At 44.1% G+C, this 20,249-nt stretch overlaps 1 protein-coding gene across 3 annotated transcripts in view; it reads left to right on the forward strand.

The window, feature by feature from the left end:
- HMGA2 (high mobility group AT-hook 2) overlaps positions 1-20,249 on the forward strand; it is a 131,941-nt gene that overhangs the window by 53,399 nt on the left and 58,293 nt on the right. The window contains exon 4 of one of the 3 annotated variants that reach the window (XM_075745950.1): positions 14-255. The exons of the other annotated variants lie outside the window; for them this stretch is intronic. Within the exon in view, the coding sequence (XP_075602065.1) occupies positions 14-181 (168 nt within the window). The 3' untranslated portion in view covers positions 182-255. Of the gene's footprint in view, positions 1-13; positions 256-20,249 lie in introns of those variants that run through there. 3 annotated transcript variants of the gene reach the window in all.

The following is a 20,249-nucleotide window of genomic DNA, read 5'->3' on the forward strand; positions in this document are numbered from 1 at the left end:
GTTTTCTTTTCAGATGGACCCTACGTTGTCATCTGTTTCTCCAAGTCCAGCTCCTCTGACATTCACATTGGCGAGCTTGCCAGCTTTGAGCTTTGCCTCTTCTCCAGCTTGGAAGCTGCCCTGCTTTCCAGGGCTGAGCTCACTGACAGCGTATCACTGCTCTCTGCTGGAGAAGCACTGAGCTGGGCCAGGCCTCTGGGTCTCCAGCTGTTTGTCAGGAATGCAGGTGTGATGGCCGAACTGATAACCTCTGAGCCTTCAAGAGCAAACTTAATGTACAGCTTATTCCTGTTCCCCATACAGCACAATTTAGGGTCTTTGTTGTGCAGGCTGGAGACGAGAGTTTTCGGAAAGAGTATGAGAAACATAAATGCAGTGATGCTGGCTGAACATAAACATCTGTGGTCACGTGGACTCGCTCCCTGGTAGTGCAGGATAACAGACGGTGGAGTAATTTTCACAGGTTTCTGCTCTAGCCTGGAGTATGATTTCCTGATTGCATTTGCGGTTGTATAATGTTCCATCTGTAAAATGTTTCTTCTGGTCAGATGCAATGTCCAGTTGTGAGTGTATTGTTTTTCTACTCAAGGGATGTAGCAAGCATGAGGTCCTAAGAGTTCACGTTGAAAGAGATTTGTTCCGGTCATCTTGATTAGATTTTGGTAGTTGCAGAAGTTAAGCTGGCTGTTGCATTGAGTCATTTTTCAAAGACACAGGCAAATGATCAGATCTTCCCCATGAAATGAAAATTATTTAAAATAGTCTCTCCCACTTGAGCCCACACACACACACACATACATATCATGTACATGCACACATGATACATCTTCTAATTTCATATATTTTTGTAGCTCTGGCATCTTTTTTGCTTGAAAACAACTCAAACATAAATCATAAAAAGGCAGCTTTACAACAGCTTTAAAGTGCTATTATATTCTGCAGCATTCCAAGTGAATTATTGCCGTGCTGTCAAAGAAAACAAAAACATTTGGGAAGGACTGTTTATTTTACAGTGGTTGACCAAAAGTATGCGAGTGGTTATAAAAAATGTAGACAGCTAACGATGGGAGGTGCCATTGCTCATTCTGTAACCCATTCACAAACCTTTGACACTGATTTTAGATCACTGGAGATAGAGCTAGGCACTTCCCACAGGAAAACACACACACTTCCAAATCACTCAAGTTATAAACAAAACACACCGTTCTCCCATCCCTCACTCCACCCTGATCCTTCTTCCCCACCCACCCACATAGCCAAGCGAAAAGCACAGGATTTCTATATGTGTAGTGAGGCCTCTTTGACCAACTGTCTCTTTGAACTGTTTTCCATTATGACAAGGTGTAACTTGTAGAGCTGTGTATTTAAATTTGACTTGTGTTTCAGAGAAAACTTTCTACTAAGATGGTACCATTTGTGGTGCTATCGGGTACCATTTCCTCTAATTAGACTCCCTTTGTATTGAGCTCCTCACCAAAATTGTCACATGCAAGTTTGAAGGTAAGTTGGAGTCTGTATGCTAATGTGTTTGTCAACGTCTTGGAAATACGGCATGTGGTTCTGGTCTGCTCATCCTAGAAAGAAAGTAGTAGAACAGAAGGGGGCTCAAAGGCTGATCAAAGAGGCTGCCGTATGAGTGGCTACCCTGTGATGAATGAATAAGTTGGGACTCTTCAGCCTGGGAAAGAGATGATTTAGAAGAGTCTACAAAGTCATGAGAGGCATGGAGAGAGTTGGTAAGGATTGCCTGTTGACAAGCTTCTCTAAGACAGGAGTGAGTGAAATCAACTAAAATCAGTAGTAGCATATTTCAGAACAAGCAGAGATGGTTCTTCACACTGCAGGCTGTAGATCAGTGGAACTCCTTGCCACAGGATGCTGGATGCTAACATTTTATGAGGGTTCAAGGGAAAACTGGATAAATTCATGGAAGGGAGATCCTTTGAGGGTTACTAAACACACACAGACCACATCTGGCTGAGGAGCTCCCACAACATGAAATAACTAAGGTCTTGGAGAGTATCAGGGTATTATCCTTCCTCTGTGTGTCCTTTTCTAGGCATCTGCTTACAGAAGAAGAATACATGGATAGATAACATCTGTTCTGTCCTAGTAGGACCGTTCCTGTATACATAGCATGAGTCTAATAGTAGACATATCTTCTAAGTGCACTCAGCTTCTCTTGCCTTCCCTTTTAACAACAGTAACGCAGGCAGGAGTGAATTCTTGAAGATGCTGAACACCGTATGATGAGCTTTCTTACTTTTCTGTATGTTCCTCTTATATGAGCACCATACAGGATCAGCCTCCAATGATGGGATACTAAAGGCTCAATCTTCAGCGCCATATTGACTCCATTGGAAATCTGCCTGGATAGGGGACCAGTCCTAGGACAGTCTTAAATCCTTTGGTCAGGATTTTCATGAGCTAAGTGCTGACCTTGGCATCCTCAACTACACCTCACAGTTGCAATGTTTTAATAACATCAGAGGCCATATACATGTCTTCAGTGAATCTAAACATCAAATTGCATATGTTTGTCTATCAAAATAGATGTCATAGAAGCTCATACTCTCCATGAGCACATTTATTCTGGCTTGAGTGTAAGTAAGTAAGTGCATTTATCAGGCTGATGGTGAGCAGACCAAAACCAGGGGAAAGCTGGCTTTACTGAGGATTAGATCAAGTCCTTGGTGCTGCCCTCAGGTGCTGAGTGGTCTTCCAACATGCAGACACCAAATTTAGTACTTAAGGAGAGTGTATGTCTTCCTAGAAGATCTGTATCAGATGTCCCTGCCCAGCATGAAACACTTCACTGATCACCATCCCTTTCTGCTCAATCCCTCCTGCAACAAAACATCTGCCAGAGGTTTTTACAAAGAAATAGCAATTGTGATTTTTGTCAGATGAGCCCATTAAGAAATGGGAAATGGCAGAAAAATAAAGAAGTGGCAGAAAAGTCACCTCGGATTTGGGAATGATCTTACATTATATTTCCTTGCTCTGTGGAGTCCCTGAATTAACCATCTTGCTTTGGTTGGTCACAGTGTAAATATTGGTTGGGTGGAGGAGGAATCCTTAAAAACAAAACAGTAATACTCATAGTCATAATCATAACAACAATCATAATCATAAGAATAATAATTTATGAAAAAATCGCCTTGCAAGTCTTCATATTCATTGCAAAGTGGTAGAAAGATCAGCCTTGGCCTGCATCACTTTTTAGCTGCCAATTCCCTGCTGGAAACTAAAAAAGAGAAAGAAAAAAAAACTGTTAAAAGAATATCGTCCACCCACTGCCATACTCTGTACACGCCAAAATGTGCACAGGTTCCACGCAGTTGTTAACGAAGATCTGTTCATGAAGGAAGCATGTGAATCCTAGTGAACCTGCCTTTCATAAATGTGCCGGGATTACTGCGTCACTGCTGTTGACACATTTCCCTTCCCTGTAGGTGCACGCCCTTTCCCATGCGTTCCTGCAGTGCATGTGAATCGGTCTGAGGAGTCTTCCAGCTACGCCCCTTATGTGGAATTTCATTAGAAAGCCAAGGTGGGGAGTATCTCTGAGCTGCTTAACAGATTAGTCCTTTTGCCCTCTATTTACTACCCTAGTATGTCAGCAGTGCCAGAGACTGTACAGCATTACCTCGCATGGCTACGTAATTAAAGCTATCTTCCCTGACCAGAGGGAAATAAGCATGCAAAAGCCTGCTGCTGTTTGCCAAAAGCAACTTTAGTCAATGGGAGAGCGAGAGATGTTTTGTGCTTGGTCTTTTTGCTGCTTGTATTAGAATCATGCGCTGCTATTTCTATCTGTTTTGCCAGTTGGCATCCATCCACCCTTTCTGTTCATGCTCAAGCAGCCAGGAACACTACGACGGGAGAGGAAGCCCCTTCTCATATGTTGCGAGCTGAGCTGCCAATCGCTTGTGTTTGTAGTGGATCCAGCAAACAAAACAAAACAACCCCATCAAATCAGCTGTGTTCGCTAATGAATAGGTATTGGAGCGGTGTCCTGGAGCTTCCCTTCCCCTTCAGTTGCAATAAGGGCATTAGATTTATTGAATGTCAAAAGTAAAAATGGGCATATGTTTCTCTCAACTTGAATAGCTATTTTGTTAGACGAAAGAACACCAGGAGGAAAACCCTGAGTCATTTACTACTCAGGGGTAGGTGGAGGTGAATGAACTTGGTCTAAACTGATCAAGTTGATTAGATGATTTATTTGAGCTCTGGTATAGCAGAAAAGTAGAAATCTCTTCTGTCCAGGCAATGGTAAAAGCTGCTTATAAACAGCCTGTAATGAGAGAATCTGAATCATTAACTTGAATGTGCAGACGGGGTATACACTTACGTGTCTCATGCCCAAGTTATAGCCACAACAGAAATACTTTTATAGGGACTGAATAATAGTTGGGAGAGACAGAGGGGGTAGGGAAGCAAGAAAAACAGCCAAGTAATTGAAAACATCCTCCGGGGAAGTAGCCCACAAATGACATTTGGGATGCTGAATCTGAACTGGCAATATGAATACAGTTCTTACTGAAAAGCTGTTTGTCGAGGTAGTCATCATTTCAGGACTGCTTGATTTTGGATACACTTGCTGATAGAAACAGGCTTATCCTAGCCTTCCCCCATGGGAACAGTACCTACTGATGCTGGGGCTGAATTCTCCTCTTGGCATCTCACTGAAAAATGATCTTCCAGTTTTTCTTCCACGCACTCGTTCTGAACCACCTAGTTAGGTGATCACCTTGGGAGTCAGGGTACACCCAAGGGTGGTGTCCTGTGCTAACCTTAGTGGAACCACTTACTAGATTTAGTTCAAAGACTCAGATCAGTCTGTTACATTTTCTAAAGCAACTTGCTATCAAGAATGATGGGAATATCTTTAACATGAATAGTATGGTCTTGTAGTCGGACACTTTTATTTTCCAGAATTTATTGGTGCCTACAAATACTGCTTTCTCCCATTAAGACAGAAGTAACAATGGTTTATTCAGCTTTCTGAAAGTTCTAGACTAAGAGAATGTAATGTAGCTGGGGAAAGTTAATAATCGTTTATTTAAAATGGAGTGACCCACATTTTAAATAGTCTCTTTTTCTTCTGAATTAACTGGTATTTTTGTTCTCAGTCCTCTGGACCTCTGATTGGGGAAGTACTTTTTACAAGAGTGAAAAATTGAGTATCTTCTATGTATATGGCATTTCTAGTGTGTAGATCTCTTGGGAATTGTATAAAGGAGAATTCCATTGTCCGATTTAGGAAATTAGGCAGCAGAAAGTGAATTGGTGGCATATTCCAACTCTTCATTCCCTGCCTGATAGACTCTGCTGCTTCTATTATCCATAAGTGGGTTTCAGGAGTTTAAATTATGTTATAAGGTACATAATATATTTTCCTATTGCTTGCAAGAAAAATAATGTATTTTGTAAAGTTTTATCCTTCAGCTGGGAGAAAAGAGTATCGTGAAAGTGTTTCAGAAAGCAACAGTACATTTTCTCAAAAATTGCCTTTTCTCTTACGTGGAAGCTTGCCAGCAGTTTCTGCCTCAGCTCCATACTAAGGAATACTTTGAAAATGGAAAATCTAGTCAATGAGCTGCTCACATTACAGAAAAGGAGCAAGGGTTGACCCCGGGCGTTTCACGTGTTCTTATGCAGTGTGTCTTCCCCGCAAAGCCAGTCAGAGCTGTGATAGCCACGGTGTGTTGTTTCGTAGAGAAAGCTCACAAAAGGAGTGGGACCTAGGATCCGTTCTGCCTGTTGGCTGACCTGTGGTAGCCAGCCACGTGTCTATCATTAGCCCGCTGCAAACAGAAGGTAAAAGGCATCACTTAAACTGCTCTCGGAGAGCGAGCATGTGGTCAGTAACTTGACTGTGTGTCTGCGATTCCTATTTTGAACTGACCCAGAGGTGGGCGATCGGTCGGTAGTAAAATCTACCTGAGAGACATTTGGCAGAGGAAGTTTAAGACATAACCGATATGGGAACAGGCTTAGTAAAAAGGGGATTAATTCAATGTAAACTGGGAGAAGTCAGTCCAAACTTTTCATCCTGACCTTAGTGGGGGGGTTCTCAGCGTAGCTGCAATGTCTCAGGAAGGAGGGCATTCACTTCTGGGACGTCCCTGAGCCCGGGGTCTCTGGATGTGGGAACCCTGTGTTCACAGAACAAAGCACCAGAGCTCTGAGATTCCAGAGTTTAATATCCTTTGGGGTGCTTTTCCTTCCTTGCTTTTGTGGACAATTAATAAACCTGAGAGAATAATGTAAGTCTAGATTTACTGTACACGTTTTAAGTCTCATATTCTTTATAGCACAAGGTAAGCTGTAAAAGTCCAAGGTTTCAGCTCTGTGTAAATCAGTGTAGAGCCATCAAAGAGATTGGGACCGTGCTTGCATATAAGAATCAGGGCATAATTAGGAAAAAAACCCCACAACTAATTCTGTATTATTCAACTAGAACCTTGTCACTATCTAAAGCAAGTAAAAACATCCAAGATTAGTAAAGCTTTTCCAGTGGCCAAACATTCATCTTGATCACTTTTGAATCATTTAGAAGCAGACCAGTAATCTGTAAAGCCAGGTAGGGGTGCTTTTAGTCATGCCTTAAAAAATGAACCTTTTACGATTCTGAATCTCCAATTTTGCTAGTGTTCTGGGCTGTCACAGCCATTCTTCTTATGAAAAGGAAATACTTTCTTTAAGATGGGCAGTGCTTTTTGCGCAGGTAAATAATATCAGCACATTATTTGAAAAGCATCTGAAAGGCAGGATTCTTTTGTCTGAAAGCTCTGCATCAAAGAGGTCATGGATTTTCCATTATTTTATTTTTACCAGGGGTAGTCAGTGTATTCTTCATGCTGTAGGTACTCAATAGCAGCTAGCGGGTGGATTCAGTTGATGATGACTTGCAAGTGCCGTGCACTTTTTTTCTTTGCTTAAAACCCTATTTCAGGATTTTGTATTGTCATCCCTTACTGCAGTTCCTGGGTGCCTTCTGCACAAAATCAATGCCAGCAGCAAAGACCCTGGAGAAGGGCACAGAACCTCTCATTCCTCTCTGCGACTGAGGTAAAAACCTTTGTCAGAGGCACGGGTTTGTGAGCTGGGCTGGCAGGGCTGTTGGCTGGGCGGCTCAGGGGTGAGGCTGCGAGGGCCACTCTTGCACCCTTCCGAGGATGCTGCTTGCAGGTCCTGCCACATCCCTCCAGCTCTCACCTCAGCCCTCGGTGACAGGGTGGGCAGCTCTTGGAAAGGAAGGAAAAACTCTCATCCATGGCTCTGCATGTTTTTGTACACGTTCACTGCCCGTTGAAACATCCAGAAGCCCATGTGGTGTAAGTGCAGCGTGCCCCCCCTTCAGCGTAAAGTACATTTATTCTTGCTTCAGCTGCAAGCATGAACTTGACACACAGAACAGTATTTTGCATGATATCCTCTTTTCTCGCCTTTTGCAAAGTGAAATGATGTGACCTATGCGCTCATGTTCCTCAAGCTCCTCTCAGTTAATACCTTTCTTCCCACTCTCGCATCCACCGTAGAGTGGGGCCCTGACGCTATAGGTTCCGAATATAGGTTATGATAGAGTTGAGCAGCCTCGCAGCTCTGTTGTGCGGGGGTCTCTGTTGCTGAAGAAACATGTGGGTTTGAAAGCAGCATTGTACTGAGCAGCTGCTGTGGGACGGACAGATGAAGAGTGTGTCTATGGGTGGGTGGGAGGGAGGATGTGGTGCTTGGCTACCTTGCAGCACTGTGCAGGCTGCAGCGTTCAGCCAGCCCTGCACCACATCCCCCTTCCCCTCTCTCCCTCCATTTCAGTCTCCTACTTACTCCTTTCCTCCTTCTCGACCTACTCCACCACCTATTTAGTTAGCCCTGTGATTACAGGTCTCAATAGCAGGCTGCGCCTGCTTGTTTCCTGGGAGGAGGAGGAGGGAGGAGGGAGGAGGAGGGAGCCCCGTCTCTCCCGCCGACGCTCGCCCCCATGGTCTTGGCTGGGGGACAGCCGCTGCTGGCAGCGGTCTGGGAGGAACTCGCAGTGGTAGCAGAAGAAAAGAATTTGGCAGGGAGGTGAGCCACATGATTGTGATTCATCCTGCACTCTTGAAATGTGGCAGGAGGGCTAGGAAAGGCTTCGAGTGCCAGCAGCGAGAGCAGAGACACTCACGTTCAAACATCACATTCTTTTTATAGTAAGGCATGCCTCATAGGGAAAATATTGAACTTGGCCTTCCAGGATGAAGAAAATAGGCCCAACTGTGATTTTACTGCTTGAGTCACTCACTTAATCAGTTACTGGTTGCATGTAGGAAGCCTTCTATTAGGCTGACTTGGAAAAATTGTTTTTAATTACTTAATAGTGACACTGAGCTGTTTTTCAATTTGCTCAAAGCTGCTTTCATTTGTAGTTCCCTTTATGTAAAACCACTCTTAAGATACCATGATTCATAAGAGTAACCGCCTTAATCCAGTCACTTGATGTAACTGCCTTCTAGATAAAGCTCTGGTTTTTTTTATCAGGGATTAGAAGTTTGCTGGAAAGGTGAACAAAGTTGTACTGGAATCGTGATGGCTTTGTGGGCCTGATTCTTCCACCTTTCCTTATAGAGGATGGCCCCTTAGCGCTGGGTTGCACGCGTGTCCCACCCTGCATAGGAGCGAAGGAAGCGGAAGACACCATTTCATATGCGTGGAGGTGCAGGGTGGCAGTTTGAAGACCACGTAACAAATCAGTTCCGGTCCAGCTTAAGAATTTTGGCTTTCCTTTTGTAGGCCACCTTGTTGTGAAAATCCAGCGTAAGCAGACCATCTCCTTAGCCTTATTTCGCCCCAACTCCCTTGTCCGGCAGGAGGTGGTCACAAATGCAGTTGTGGAAGTGCAGAACAGTTGAGGAACACTGGTCTGCGCAGCCCCGCGCACTTGCAAGGCCCACGCTGGCTCAAAGGCTTATTGCTTCCCATGCACCATAAATCTGAGTCTGCATCCAAAAACGTAGAGGCCACAGCGTATGGAAGTTCCTCTTCCTCGCTGAGTGTGTTTATGACAGATTTATATTGATGGCAGCAGTGCGCCACAGCCACAGACTTCTATTATATTCAGGCTCTCCTAACTCAGTCCCTATTTCCTGTTGAAGGTGAGAGAAGGTCCTGTATGAATGAGGGGTGAAATTACAGCTGAACTTTCTAATTGCTGTTGGTACAGGAGAACCTTTAAGAAATAGAGCAAGACCTTTTGTGTTCGGAGCTACCTCTGCCCTCTCTTCACCAGTTTGCTTTATGTTAAGTTCACTTCCCCCGGCTCATGAAAAGCCAGTAAATGTGTGCCTATATCTCTTATCATGTGTACAGGGGGTATTTGAAAAGAAGGCCACAAGTGCTTTAATTCTTGAAAAAAACCAGCCACTTTCAGCTACCCAGAACTTTCAAAGTGTATACAAAAACACAAATGCTGGTAACTGTTATTTCAGGCCTCAGGCTCAGACATGATAAATTAACACTGTCCAGATTTCATGTTGGAAACAGTGCCTACTCCTGCACAGACACATTCATATCCAGATGAACTCTGGGGTGGCTCGGAGGGGCAGTCACCACATCCTCCGTCTGACCTTGACGGTGACTTCTTCCTCCTGCCTCCCGCGCTGGGGCTGAGCCGCCAAGCCTGAGTGCGAACACCGGCCACGGCTCTGAAAGCCAAGCAAATGTCAAGTTTAGCTCTGCCAGAGTATTCTAGGACCAGATACTCCTTCAACCCATCCTCCTTTCCCTCTGCTTTCTCCCTGTTTCGCTGTGACAGCGGAGGAGGGAGAATCTTCATGTGTACAGTGAGGGCTTTAGAGGTTCCTGGCATGTGTTAGGAGTGATGCCAGGGTCTTTGGGGCTTTGAAGAATCCCCGAAGCTGCTCTGATAAACCACAGCCCTCCTTCTGGTCTCATACTGATTTGGCACCGCTGCTTTAATTGGAATAATTCCTTCTCAGTTCTGAGTCTAAACCCGCAGCCAGAAGAAGGCAATGCGAAGTGGTAACCAGAAAGAAGGAGTGACACACTGAGCCTTTCTCTGGCCTCTGTAAATGCCCTTACTTCTTACGTTTGTTGGACAAACATCCTTTTTATTTAGCTTGCTGTTGTGGGATCTGGTCACCTCGCCGAGAGACTGGAGGAGAAGCGGGTCTGTGGACACGAGCAGTACCTAACTCCTCGTAAGAGACTATCAAAGAAACTGAGCCAGCCCCAGAAATCATGGGGTGCAAAAATGCCTTTCCACTTATCTTTTTGTCTGTACCGGCCTCTGAATCTAGGCCAGTCAGTTATTTCTTGCTTCAATCCTTGTTTCACTACAGGATTTAATAGCTTAGGACTTAATGGTTGTTTGCAGTGGTAAATAGCTGTGCCTTTGATTGAAAGGAAAGTTCAAACTCTTCTGAACTGAGTCCCCTCTTTAAACAGCCAGTCTTCATTTTTTCCTGTAGAGCAGGAATCACCGGGGTGTTACTGTCTGCGTTTGCCATGATTCACCCACCGGCCACCTCACACGGGGTGGTTTCATGCCGTTCCCACCTTGAGCCTCTGTGTCACCCCTCGTGCAGGAGGTTGTGCTGCTGGCTGAGCTGGCCAAGGTGTCTGCTGTTTTTTTTTGGTCTGACATATTATTGCAAACATCTGTCTCTGCCTTCAGGTTCCTAAAATATCTTTAAACGCCTGGGTGTACACGTCTTCGCAAAGACACAGAGGAAATCTGTGGTAGAGCAGGAACTTCTCCCTGAGGGAGGGACCCTGACGGTGCAGAACAGCGAGTAAATCAGTACGTCGTTGGTGGACATTTTTGAAGGGAGCTCAAAACACCGGCTAGTAAAAGGAGCATGTGTGAGATGATGTAACCCCAGCTTGGGAGGAAGAGCCCAGGGCTTCACGCTGCTCCATGGCAGCGTGACAAGTCAGGCTTCCAGTGACAGTCGTTTACCCTGCTAGCCTGGATTTTAATGGATTATGGCTGGAGTTGTTACGGTCCATTTGGTGGAAAACAAGCAAACAAACAAACAGATCTGTAGTTTTAGGAGCCTGTCAGCCATCTGCCAGGCAGAGGCTCAATAAATCAAGGTTGCAGGAGAAGGTTAGCGCGCACACGTTTGTGCGTGTGTTTTGCAGGCTTTGTATATGTCTCCAATGACCGGCTTTCTAAGTTGAGACATATTTTGCAGAAGATGCTCCTAGGATTTACGCAGCTGATGGCAATTAAAGAACTATGGTGGGGAGACATCTGCCCCGTTTGGAGGGAATTTAATTACTATCTCTCAGCGTATTTCTTTTTCACTATAGCTAACTGTGCTTTGATTGTCTAACCTTGGAAGGTGCTGAATATCTGCGCTTCCCATTGTATTGAAGTGGCACCGTAGGTGCTGTATACCTTTGCTGGAGGAGCGATGCATCTTGAGACCTGTTGTTTTGCTTAGCGTCCGCATTAAGTGTGGACTGGGGGGGGGGGGTGGGCGGTGAGCAGCAGAGCCCTTCCAGTCTGTCTCCCTTAATGCCATTTTCTTTTTTTTTCTCAAAGCCCCATTCTCAGGGCTTCTCACCTGCGAGAGCAGTTTACTATCTTTACCCTCAAAGGAATCCCATTGAAGAAAATGAACCAGCATGACTGAGGGTGAGAGACTCCAGCTCTCCCTTTCCTACCAGAGAAGGAGATCCTGTCCCAAGTTTTGCAGTCTGTTACAGCAGCGGTGCTCCCATCGACATTGAGGGAAGCTAAAGCATCCTCTAACCTACTCGCTTGGGAATATTCAGAAGAAAGCAAACCTAGTTGTTAGTAGAAAACTTTGGTTGCTTTTGTTCCTTAAAAAACAGAAGAAAAGAGCTTTTTTAACATGACTGCTTTTTTACCCACCACTGCAAAACGTGGTGGTGCTCCATGCAGCCCAGTGTTGTTTGTACACCCAGCTCTTTATCCCTTCACTGCCACTGCGCTGTTGTATGAAGGTAAATCCACTTGGACCAGTAAAAGATCATTTAAAGCAAATAGTAAAATGAACAACATTTGCAGAGCAATAAAGGAAACACCTTTGCAAACGATTCACTCCCCATTTTGAAAAATATCAGTCTCCAAAGTTGCAAATAATATTTTTATTAAGTTTCAGATGCACGCACACAAACAGAGGCAGCATACGCCCATAGATGCTTACAGAGCCTACTTCTAACTGCATGGTTGTTACTTCACTCCTTCATCATCACAGCAAATCCTTTCATGCGGGACATAAAATAAAAGTCATTAACAATGTTTATGAGGAAGCATATTGTGTTTAAATGCACATTGTGAAGAAAAAAAGGCATTAAGATTGTTCAGAGCGTAGGAAGTGAGGAGGGGAGGAGGAAATCATGTTTGTTGAATATGTTTATGTGAGGATTACATGCAGTTTATGCAATTCAAGATTTCAGGAGCAGATAAGAACTTCTAAATCAGCCATAAAATCTGTATCTGATTTTTCACACCAAAGAAATAACAAAAAATGGTTTTGTTTTCTCTGGAGGAAAACAGAGGGAAGGAGGCATAGGGCCAAATTCTGATCTCACTTTTGCTGGTGTTTGGTGAAATTGTTGGAAATATGCTGGATTTACACTGATGTAAGCGAGATTAGAGCCTTGCCTGTGGCAGACAGAACATCGCCTCTGTACGTTTAGTATGATTTGGGGCTATTTTAATACAAAAACTATTTTAAATACATTGATACTGCTGTAATGTAGTTGACAAGGTCATGGTAAGCAAATACAGACAAACGTTACAGAACAATTTGCAGATTTAATATAATTTTGCTGATATTTGGCTGAGTTCTTTGGGTCTCCGTATAATTTGCTAGTTTAAATGAGTTTCTTGTGAACGAGTTCTTAACTCAGAAGAAGTAAAAGAGCATCCACTGTGTGAGTCTGAAACGAATCAACACCCACGTGTCGTGTCCCTTTCAGTTGCTAAGTGACAGCTTGTCTCGTCCGATCTTGTAAATTTAATTTCTGCCTGGATGTGTTTATGCTCTCAAGACGAAGCTATCCAGGCGAATCCTCCATTCTGCAGTGCAGCCTTAGCTGCTGCATAGCTCGTAGGTGATGCATATTAATTTGGCACAGACATTTACAAGGTGGGGTGAATCAGAGACGGGGCGTCAACGTCCCTTCCCCACCGGCTGTGGGTCCATGCTGGTGTTTAGGTGCATTTCTTCTATTTTACGTGCTAAATGTGAGGTCAAATTCTACACCGCTGTAAGCCGGCGGAGATCCTTTTATTTCAGTGGATCTGTAGCAATTTGCACTGGCTGAGAATTTGGCCCCTAAAAGCTTGTGTCAACAAAAGTTTTAACTGGGGAACAAGCGGTAGAAAAAACTAAGTAAAGCTGTTGCTGTCGGGAGACATTTCTATTATGTAATCCTAAAATAGTAGTGTTTTGAGTTTAGCCTGTTCAGTCATCCCAAACAGAATTAGTACAGTTGGGAAAGGGGTGTGTGTGTGTGAATGTTTCAAGGAGGTCTTTGAACGTTTTCTTCAAATGTTCATTGCATCTAAGATCCCATTTTTTGTGTGCCTTTATTTGCTCCAGAATACCGCAGGACTGCCAACAAAGGAGGGCCTGTCCTCCCAGGAATTTTCTGCATTCCTCTCTGGAGTAGGCATTTTTCTCAGCTACAAAGGCCCTTTGGCAAATTCCCTCTAATCATTGGATTTACCCTGCGCTCTGATAGGTGCCATTCATGAACTTGGTCTGCTGTTTGATGGGGCTGAAGCATTAATGGGATCTTTTCATGATAAACAAAACAGAGTAACATTACTGGAGGAATCACAAAGCTGCTCTTGTAGAGCAGTGCCGTTCTTTTTCCCTCCGTTCTCTCTCTGTTTCCCTCCATTCTCCATTTTCCTTTCATTTTTTCCTCATCCTTCCTTTGCTTTTATGAACATACATTCTTTTTCATCTGTGGGACCATTTTTAGTGGTGGATCTTGCCAGCTCTGCTCACCTGAGGAGGCAGCGGGCTAGCTCACTGCCCGTGCTCAGCCCCAGGAGATTCAGTAAGCCCATACAAACTGCCCAGCTTCAGCAGCTCAGTGGTTGCTCCAAGAGGTCTTGTACACCATCAGAACAGAGACATAAACAGATCCAGATTCCTGTCTTCCCTCCCATGGGCTTCATTCCCATCAATCGGTTTCATTCCCATCAATAAGTGGTGTCCAAGGGAGGGGAGGAAGGAAAAGAAGTTAAGGAAGGACTCACTTTGGTATCAAAATAAAAGCTAAAGTTGCCGCTGCTTTTGAACTTCATTGGTAATAGTGACTTTGTAGTATTTTAAACAACACATTTACAGGTTTTTTTCTCTAGCATCTTTTTAAGAAGTGCTATACTGTCCTCATAATGTTGTGAAAAGTAATATTCTGAGATCAGAGAGGTAATGCAAAAGTAGTTGTATTTATAAAAAGTAAATTCAGCAATCAATGATAAGATAGAACTGCATCTTTTCTTTCAAGCCATTTCTTTGTGGAGTGATGGGACCCATTAAAATATAAACACTACGATGCTCTTTCTAACAACTTTGGAGCCCAAGGTTGGTTAACACACAGATCTTTTTCTCAGTCTGAGGGAAGGTTCAGCTGAGCTGCCAGGTTCCTCGTGTAAAGCACGGCTGAGCCCCAGCCTCCAGAGCGCCCTGCCCGAGCTGAAGCCCGAGAGATCCTGGAGCATCTAGATGCTAGCAGGATCCCAGGGAGCAGGCTGGTCCCCGCAGAAACCACCAACCAGACGTGCCCCTCCTTTCATTTAAACATCTCGCACACCTGATGAAACATCACACCGATGGCTTGGCTGAGTAGTACAGCTCCTTTTGAAAAAACAAAAAATTGCAAGATTTTTCTTTAATAAACCTTTCATTTTAAAATTCTGCATTCAAAAACCACTAAATTTCCAACAAACAGTTTCAAACCAATTCATTTTCACATTCACTACTTAAAGTGTTAATTCATCTATTTTTGAAGCTGATAATGAATCCATTAAATAATAAACATAAACCAGAGATTTTTATTTCAGAATTTCCATAAGCCAACTGATCTTTTTTCACAAGAAGACTTTTTGCTGGAGTTTTCCTCTCCAAAATTAAAAGAAGGAGGAATCACACAGAAGGGAAATGAGCACGTTGTCTTCCATGTGTCGCACATAACTTCTCACATTTCCATCCTGCTGAACAACACAGTGTTTGGGAAGTGTCAGGGGGAAAGCTGGATGTACTGTTAGTATGTTAGAGAGCTCTTAGACTTGTAAACAATAGATCAGCAGGCTACATGTGAAGGCATTGCAATTCTAACTCCTTTTTTTGGTACCTGGAGTACTCTGCAGATAAGACCCTTGACCTTAAGCACCTGATGGGATTGTTTAGGTTGAAGGAAACCGAAAAGATCTACTGTAATTCGGCCTAGCTGTAGCTCATTTGGGGAAAAATGCTGAGGGCTTGAAATATGCAGTTTAATCTTCCTTCCTTCCTTCCTTTGTCCATCCACGTGTCCATCCGTCTATCCATCTCAGTCTCATTGCAAAGTCGTTGGAGAAGGCAGGGCTTTTCTGATGTACTCAGGGGATGGAAAAGGCTGCCTGAGCTGACAGTCACAGGAATGGAAAGCCCTCAGAGATCTAGCTGACAGCTCTGAGGTTAAAATGAAAGTGAACAAGTGAGAGTAAGGGGTTGCATCTCTGTCAAATTAAGGAAAAAATGGGATGAGAATGACTGTGGTGCTGTCTAAGCTAACCAGGCTGGCGGGTCTGGACGTAACAGATGCCCTGGTGGGTCACCTGCCTTGGTCATGCCACGGCCAGGACCTGTTGGGTGTATTTCACCAGCTTCCAAGTGCTCTGCTTCCAAGGAAACCATACCTGATAGCGTGTGCTTGTGGAAATTTGGCAGCTGCTCAGGGTCAGGAGAGTACAGAAAGGAGTCAAGGTACTGGCTTGACAAAAATTCAGTCTCCTTAAGTGTAAGGAGGCACAAGATATGAATGACCTCAAGGCCCCAGAGCCCCTCAGCTCTTCTGTATCAGCTTCCAAACCTAGAGTGTACGATGTTTTATTAACAATTGCTCTAACTATAAACACTTACTTGGCACCAATCGTTGTGGTGTCCAAGGACCTTTGTGAATTTTAGTGAATTAATTAAACATATTACAGCATTTAATGCCCACGATGGGATATTCAGCCCTGGGCTATGTAGACTCAGAGTTGCATGGTTTGAGTGGGACACATGATTAAAGATTGCGTAGTCATAACTCCAATCAGTGCACTGACAACATTATTTTGTATTTGTTCTCTTTTTAAATTCACCTTCCAAAACACTCATTGCCAAAAATACCGCAGGGATAATGAAATAATGTGAAAGCAACTTTATGTTCGAAATTGTATGTTTCATACCTCCCGAGAATATCTTGAATGGTATAGAAATTAGAGATACCTTTGAATAATGGAGTCTTTTTCTTGAAGACTATTGGTAAAAATGAGCTTTGCTGTCCTCAAAGAACTAGTGCCAATCATGGTTTAATTGTGATTCAGTACGTTAATTACACATGACAGACTAAAGGTCTTTGAAGTCTAATTCTTGATTGTGTCTAATAATCTCGTTTTTTATAGTGCTGAACTTTAAGACACAGGCCTGCAGCTAAACTGACGCAGGCAAATATAGTCATGAGGTCACATTTAACAGTGATTGGAGGTGAAGTCCTTCTAGTGTTCACTTGGAGACTAGAGTCGAGTCTTGAAGGGGTCACCCCAGAGGTCAGTCTCCAGCCACAAGCTCAGGTTTTCTGCAGATTTATTTCCCATGTATTTGCCTGAAAAAGCGTAAGATAACCATTTGAAAATTCTGGTGACTCAAGTAAAATGCTGCCTTTCCTGTCAAACGTAGGAAATACTGACATGAGGAGGGGGAATGCTGTGCCTCCATGTGCCAGTTGGCCTCTTCCAGCTCGCTGAAAAAAGACATTGGACCTCTGCCTCTGCTGGATGGAGTCAACCAGCGGACAAGATCTGCTGAAGGTCTTCTCCATAGCTGTACCCTTTGGGTGATCTGATTCCTCCAGGTGAAAAAATACTTGAAGGACAATCCGTGCTCTTTGTGGGAGATGAGATTTACATTGGAGAAAACCCTCTGTCATTACAGAAAGCACCATGACAATTGTCTCCTTAGTTCCCAGTGATGCTAGCAGGTTGACATCTTCCTCAAGGGAAAAACAGATGACAGCATACATCAGTGCTTGTTTTGGACTTTATCCCAAGTTAACAAAACAGAAGACACACAGCAGTTACTTCCCCCAAAAAAGATGTCCCTTACTGCTCATTGCTTCCCTCCTGCTTGCAGCTGCTGCTCAGATGGGCCGTGAGCAGCCGTGTCCCACCGTTGCCATGAGTTCACAGCACCGGCTCTCCTTTTCCTCTCTGTTGCAGAGGTGTAGTTCATGAGCAATATGAATTGGGTGCGAGGAGATGCATCCTCTCTCTGTTATGTGCAGGGCCGTGATTACAACTGCAGCAAAATTTGAGACGCACTGGCACATGGTTCAGTTTGGGTAAGAGTTGACTGGAACCGGTTTGGAATTTTTGGAGGATTATTTTTTTCATCCAGAAATATTAAATTTTTTAATCAGAGATTCCTAAGAGGGAAGGTCCATTTCAATGAATTTCCCATTTCAATTAAAACAAAAAAAAAAGATGGGTCTTGTTCCGGCATTTTCTAAATGAAAAGGTCTGCTTTTCTGTTTGAAATATGAATCAGTCTATGATTAAAACAAACATGAGTGATCAGAACTGAGTACCAATACCTGAAATGAGAAATTTCAGTTGATACGTTGTGTTGGTGTTTTCATTTCATGAACCTTTTTTGATGGTTTTATTTTCAAAGGGCTTTTAGTTACTTTTCTTCCTCGGTCCTTGAAAAACCAGCTGCTGGATCACACAGCTTCCAATTCTCTGCCCTTAGCAAGGCAAAGTCACTCCCCTTTGGTTGCATGTCAGCGGCACATCCTCTGTGTTGGTTCATATGGAAGAACCAGAGCTGTGGCTGGAAAGAAAACCATGCTTTTTGATTGATAGCGCCATGGTCTCTTTTAACTTTAGGAGCCAACTTTTCAGCCCCAGCTGCTTAGCAAACAAGCCAGTGCAGGGGTCAGAGAAGAGTCATGGTACCACTACCATCGTGGTGGCTGTTGTAGATCATGTATCTTGTGCAAAAATGTGTGCAACGTGTCAAGTCTGGTTTAGTCTTGAGAAAGAAACACAGTGTGAAGAGTTCTCACAAAGTGGGGAAGATGTGTCCTGATCAGTGCTAAATTCTGCACGAGATCTTCCAGAAAGATAGTATAGCCTCTTATGTGGAATTATAATAACCTCATAAAACTGATACGAGGTTGATTCTTCACTTGTGCCAGAGCACCAGAACTTGGCTCGCTCAGCCTTTGCGTTTTCAGTTCCCACATGCACATGAGGTATACATTTTGAAGAATGAAGGCAATTGATCATGGGAACAGCTTGCTTAGGGGATGTGGTGAATTCTTCAAGGCTTGCAGTCTTTAAATCACAATTGGATCTTTTTTCTAAAAGATATGCAATGCTTCGACCCGAAATTAAGATCTCGATGCAAGAGTTGCCGGGCAAAACTCTGTGATTTGTGATGCGCAGGAGGTCAGACTAGGTGATGGCAATGGCACCTTCTGATCTTACTGGTATCTGTTGGGGGTGTTTGGGGATTTATTAATTATTGTGACCCCTACACTGCGCCTCAGTTTGGTGCTTTATTTGGTTTGCTGTTACCATGAAGACTATTCACATTGCTGGAGCAGTAAAAATGATCTGAAAGCAAAACGTCATCCCTTCCAGAGCTGCATGCTGGTGAAAAGCGAACGATTCCCTGGGTGAGGGATTTCCCTGGGAAAGAGGACAAGTCATCCTGGCTGCCGGTTGCTGGTGGAGGACACCACGTAGTTAAGCTGTAGGAAGATGTCCCCTTTGAGATCCAGTGGAAGAGGTCACTGCCCTCCGCTGCTCGTCACGGCTTCCCGGCCAGAGGTTGCAGACCTTGCCCAGCTGCGGCTGAGCGCTGTCTGTGAGTGCTTCCTAATCCTCTCCAAGTCAAATCAGCCGGGTTAGTTCAGTCAGTTTAAATGGTAGATCTGAGCGAGCCTGGCCAATTTTGTCTGAAGGGGATGGGAAGCCATGCCACAATGCACGCCGGTGGCAGAGCGGGGAGAGAGGCAGCCGGCAGCGGTGCTGTCCTCCCGTGGGAAGAGGATGCCTGTCCTCAGGTTCAGAGCTGGCTCTCCCTTCCCTGCCCCTCTCCGCTGCCCAGTTCCCACCTTGGAGACGGTCTCATCTAATTATCCTGTGGCGTGAGGCTTTTTGTTGCCATATTTGCACGCGCTCGAGCCCCACCTGAATTCCACTGTAATTATCTTGACTGCACCTCCGCCATATCAAGTCTGGGTTACGTGCACATCCTTTCAAAAAGGATTTGTTTTATTTACTCGTCTAGGAAACAGAAGTTCATATCCTGTGAGTTGCACTGGCCTTGTTTTTCCTGCTCGTTTCTGGCATTACTCTACCACTACTGCGAAAATCTGTTTAACTTGTCAGCTCCCGGCGAGCAGTAATTGCATTATCAGCTCTATCAAGTTATCAGCGAACCCATAAAGCAGCATCTTTCCATGAACCCCTATGCCTTGCAGCCTCAGTGCTTGCAGAGCAGCACACGTGAAAGAGATTGCTGTGCCTGGCATCAGTACAAACTTGTGCTGAGACCGGCCTCATTTAGCGCAAGTTTTATTACCTGTGGAATTTAAAAAGGATGTTCAGTGTAGCATGTCCGACAGGCAGGAAGCAAACTAAGGCTTGATTTTTAACTCTGGTTAATATCCAAATATTTTGTCGTACAGGAACTGCTAATTTTTGTTTAATCTTTTCAACAGCTACCAAGCCAAAGTCATAACCTCAGTAAGGAGGCTGAGGGCTTGTGTATCCAGCAGTGATATTCTAGATTTAAAGGAGTGTAATCTGGTCAAATGTGGAGGGAATCTGGTCTAGCATCAGTAGTTTCTACCGATGTGAAGAAGGTCCATCAGTTTATAAAACCTGCTACTCTGTAGGAGGAATTTGAGGATGGCAGTCTGCAAGAACTGACAGCAGCCGGTCCACGCTAGTTTTATTTTATTCCGAGCATAATGTTAGTTGGCTTGTGATG

Source organism: Balearica regulorum, chromosome 1 (assembly GCF_011004875.1).
Source record: "Balearica regulorum gibbericeps isolate bBalReg1 chromosome 1, bBalReg1.pri, whole genome shotgun sequence".
In the NCBI taxonomy this organism is placed as follows: Eukaryota; Metazoa; Chordata; class Aves; order Gruiformes; family Gruidae; genus Balearica; species Balearica regulorum.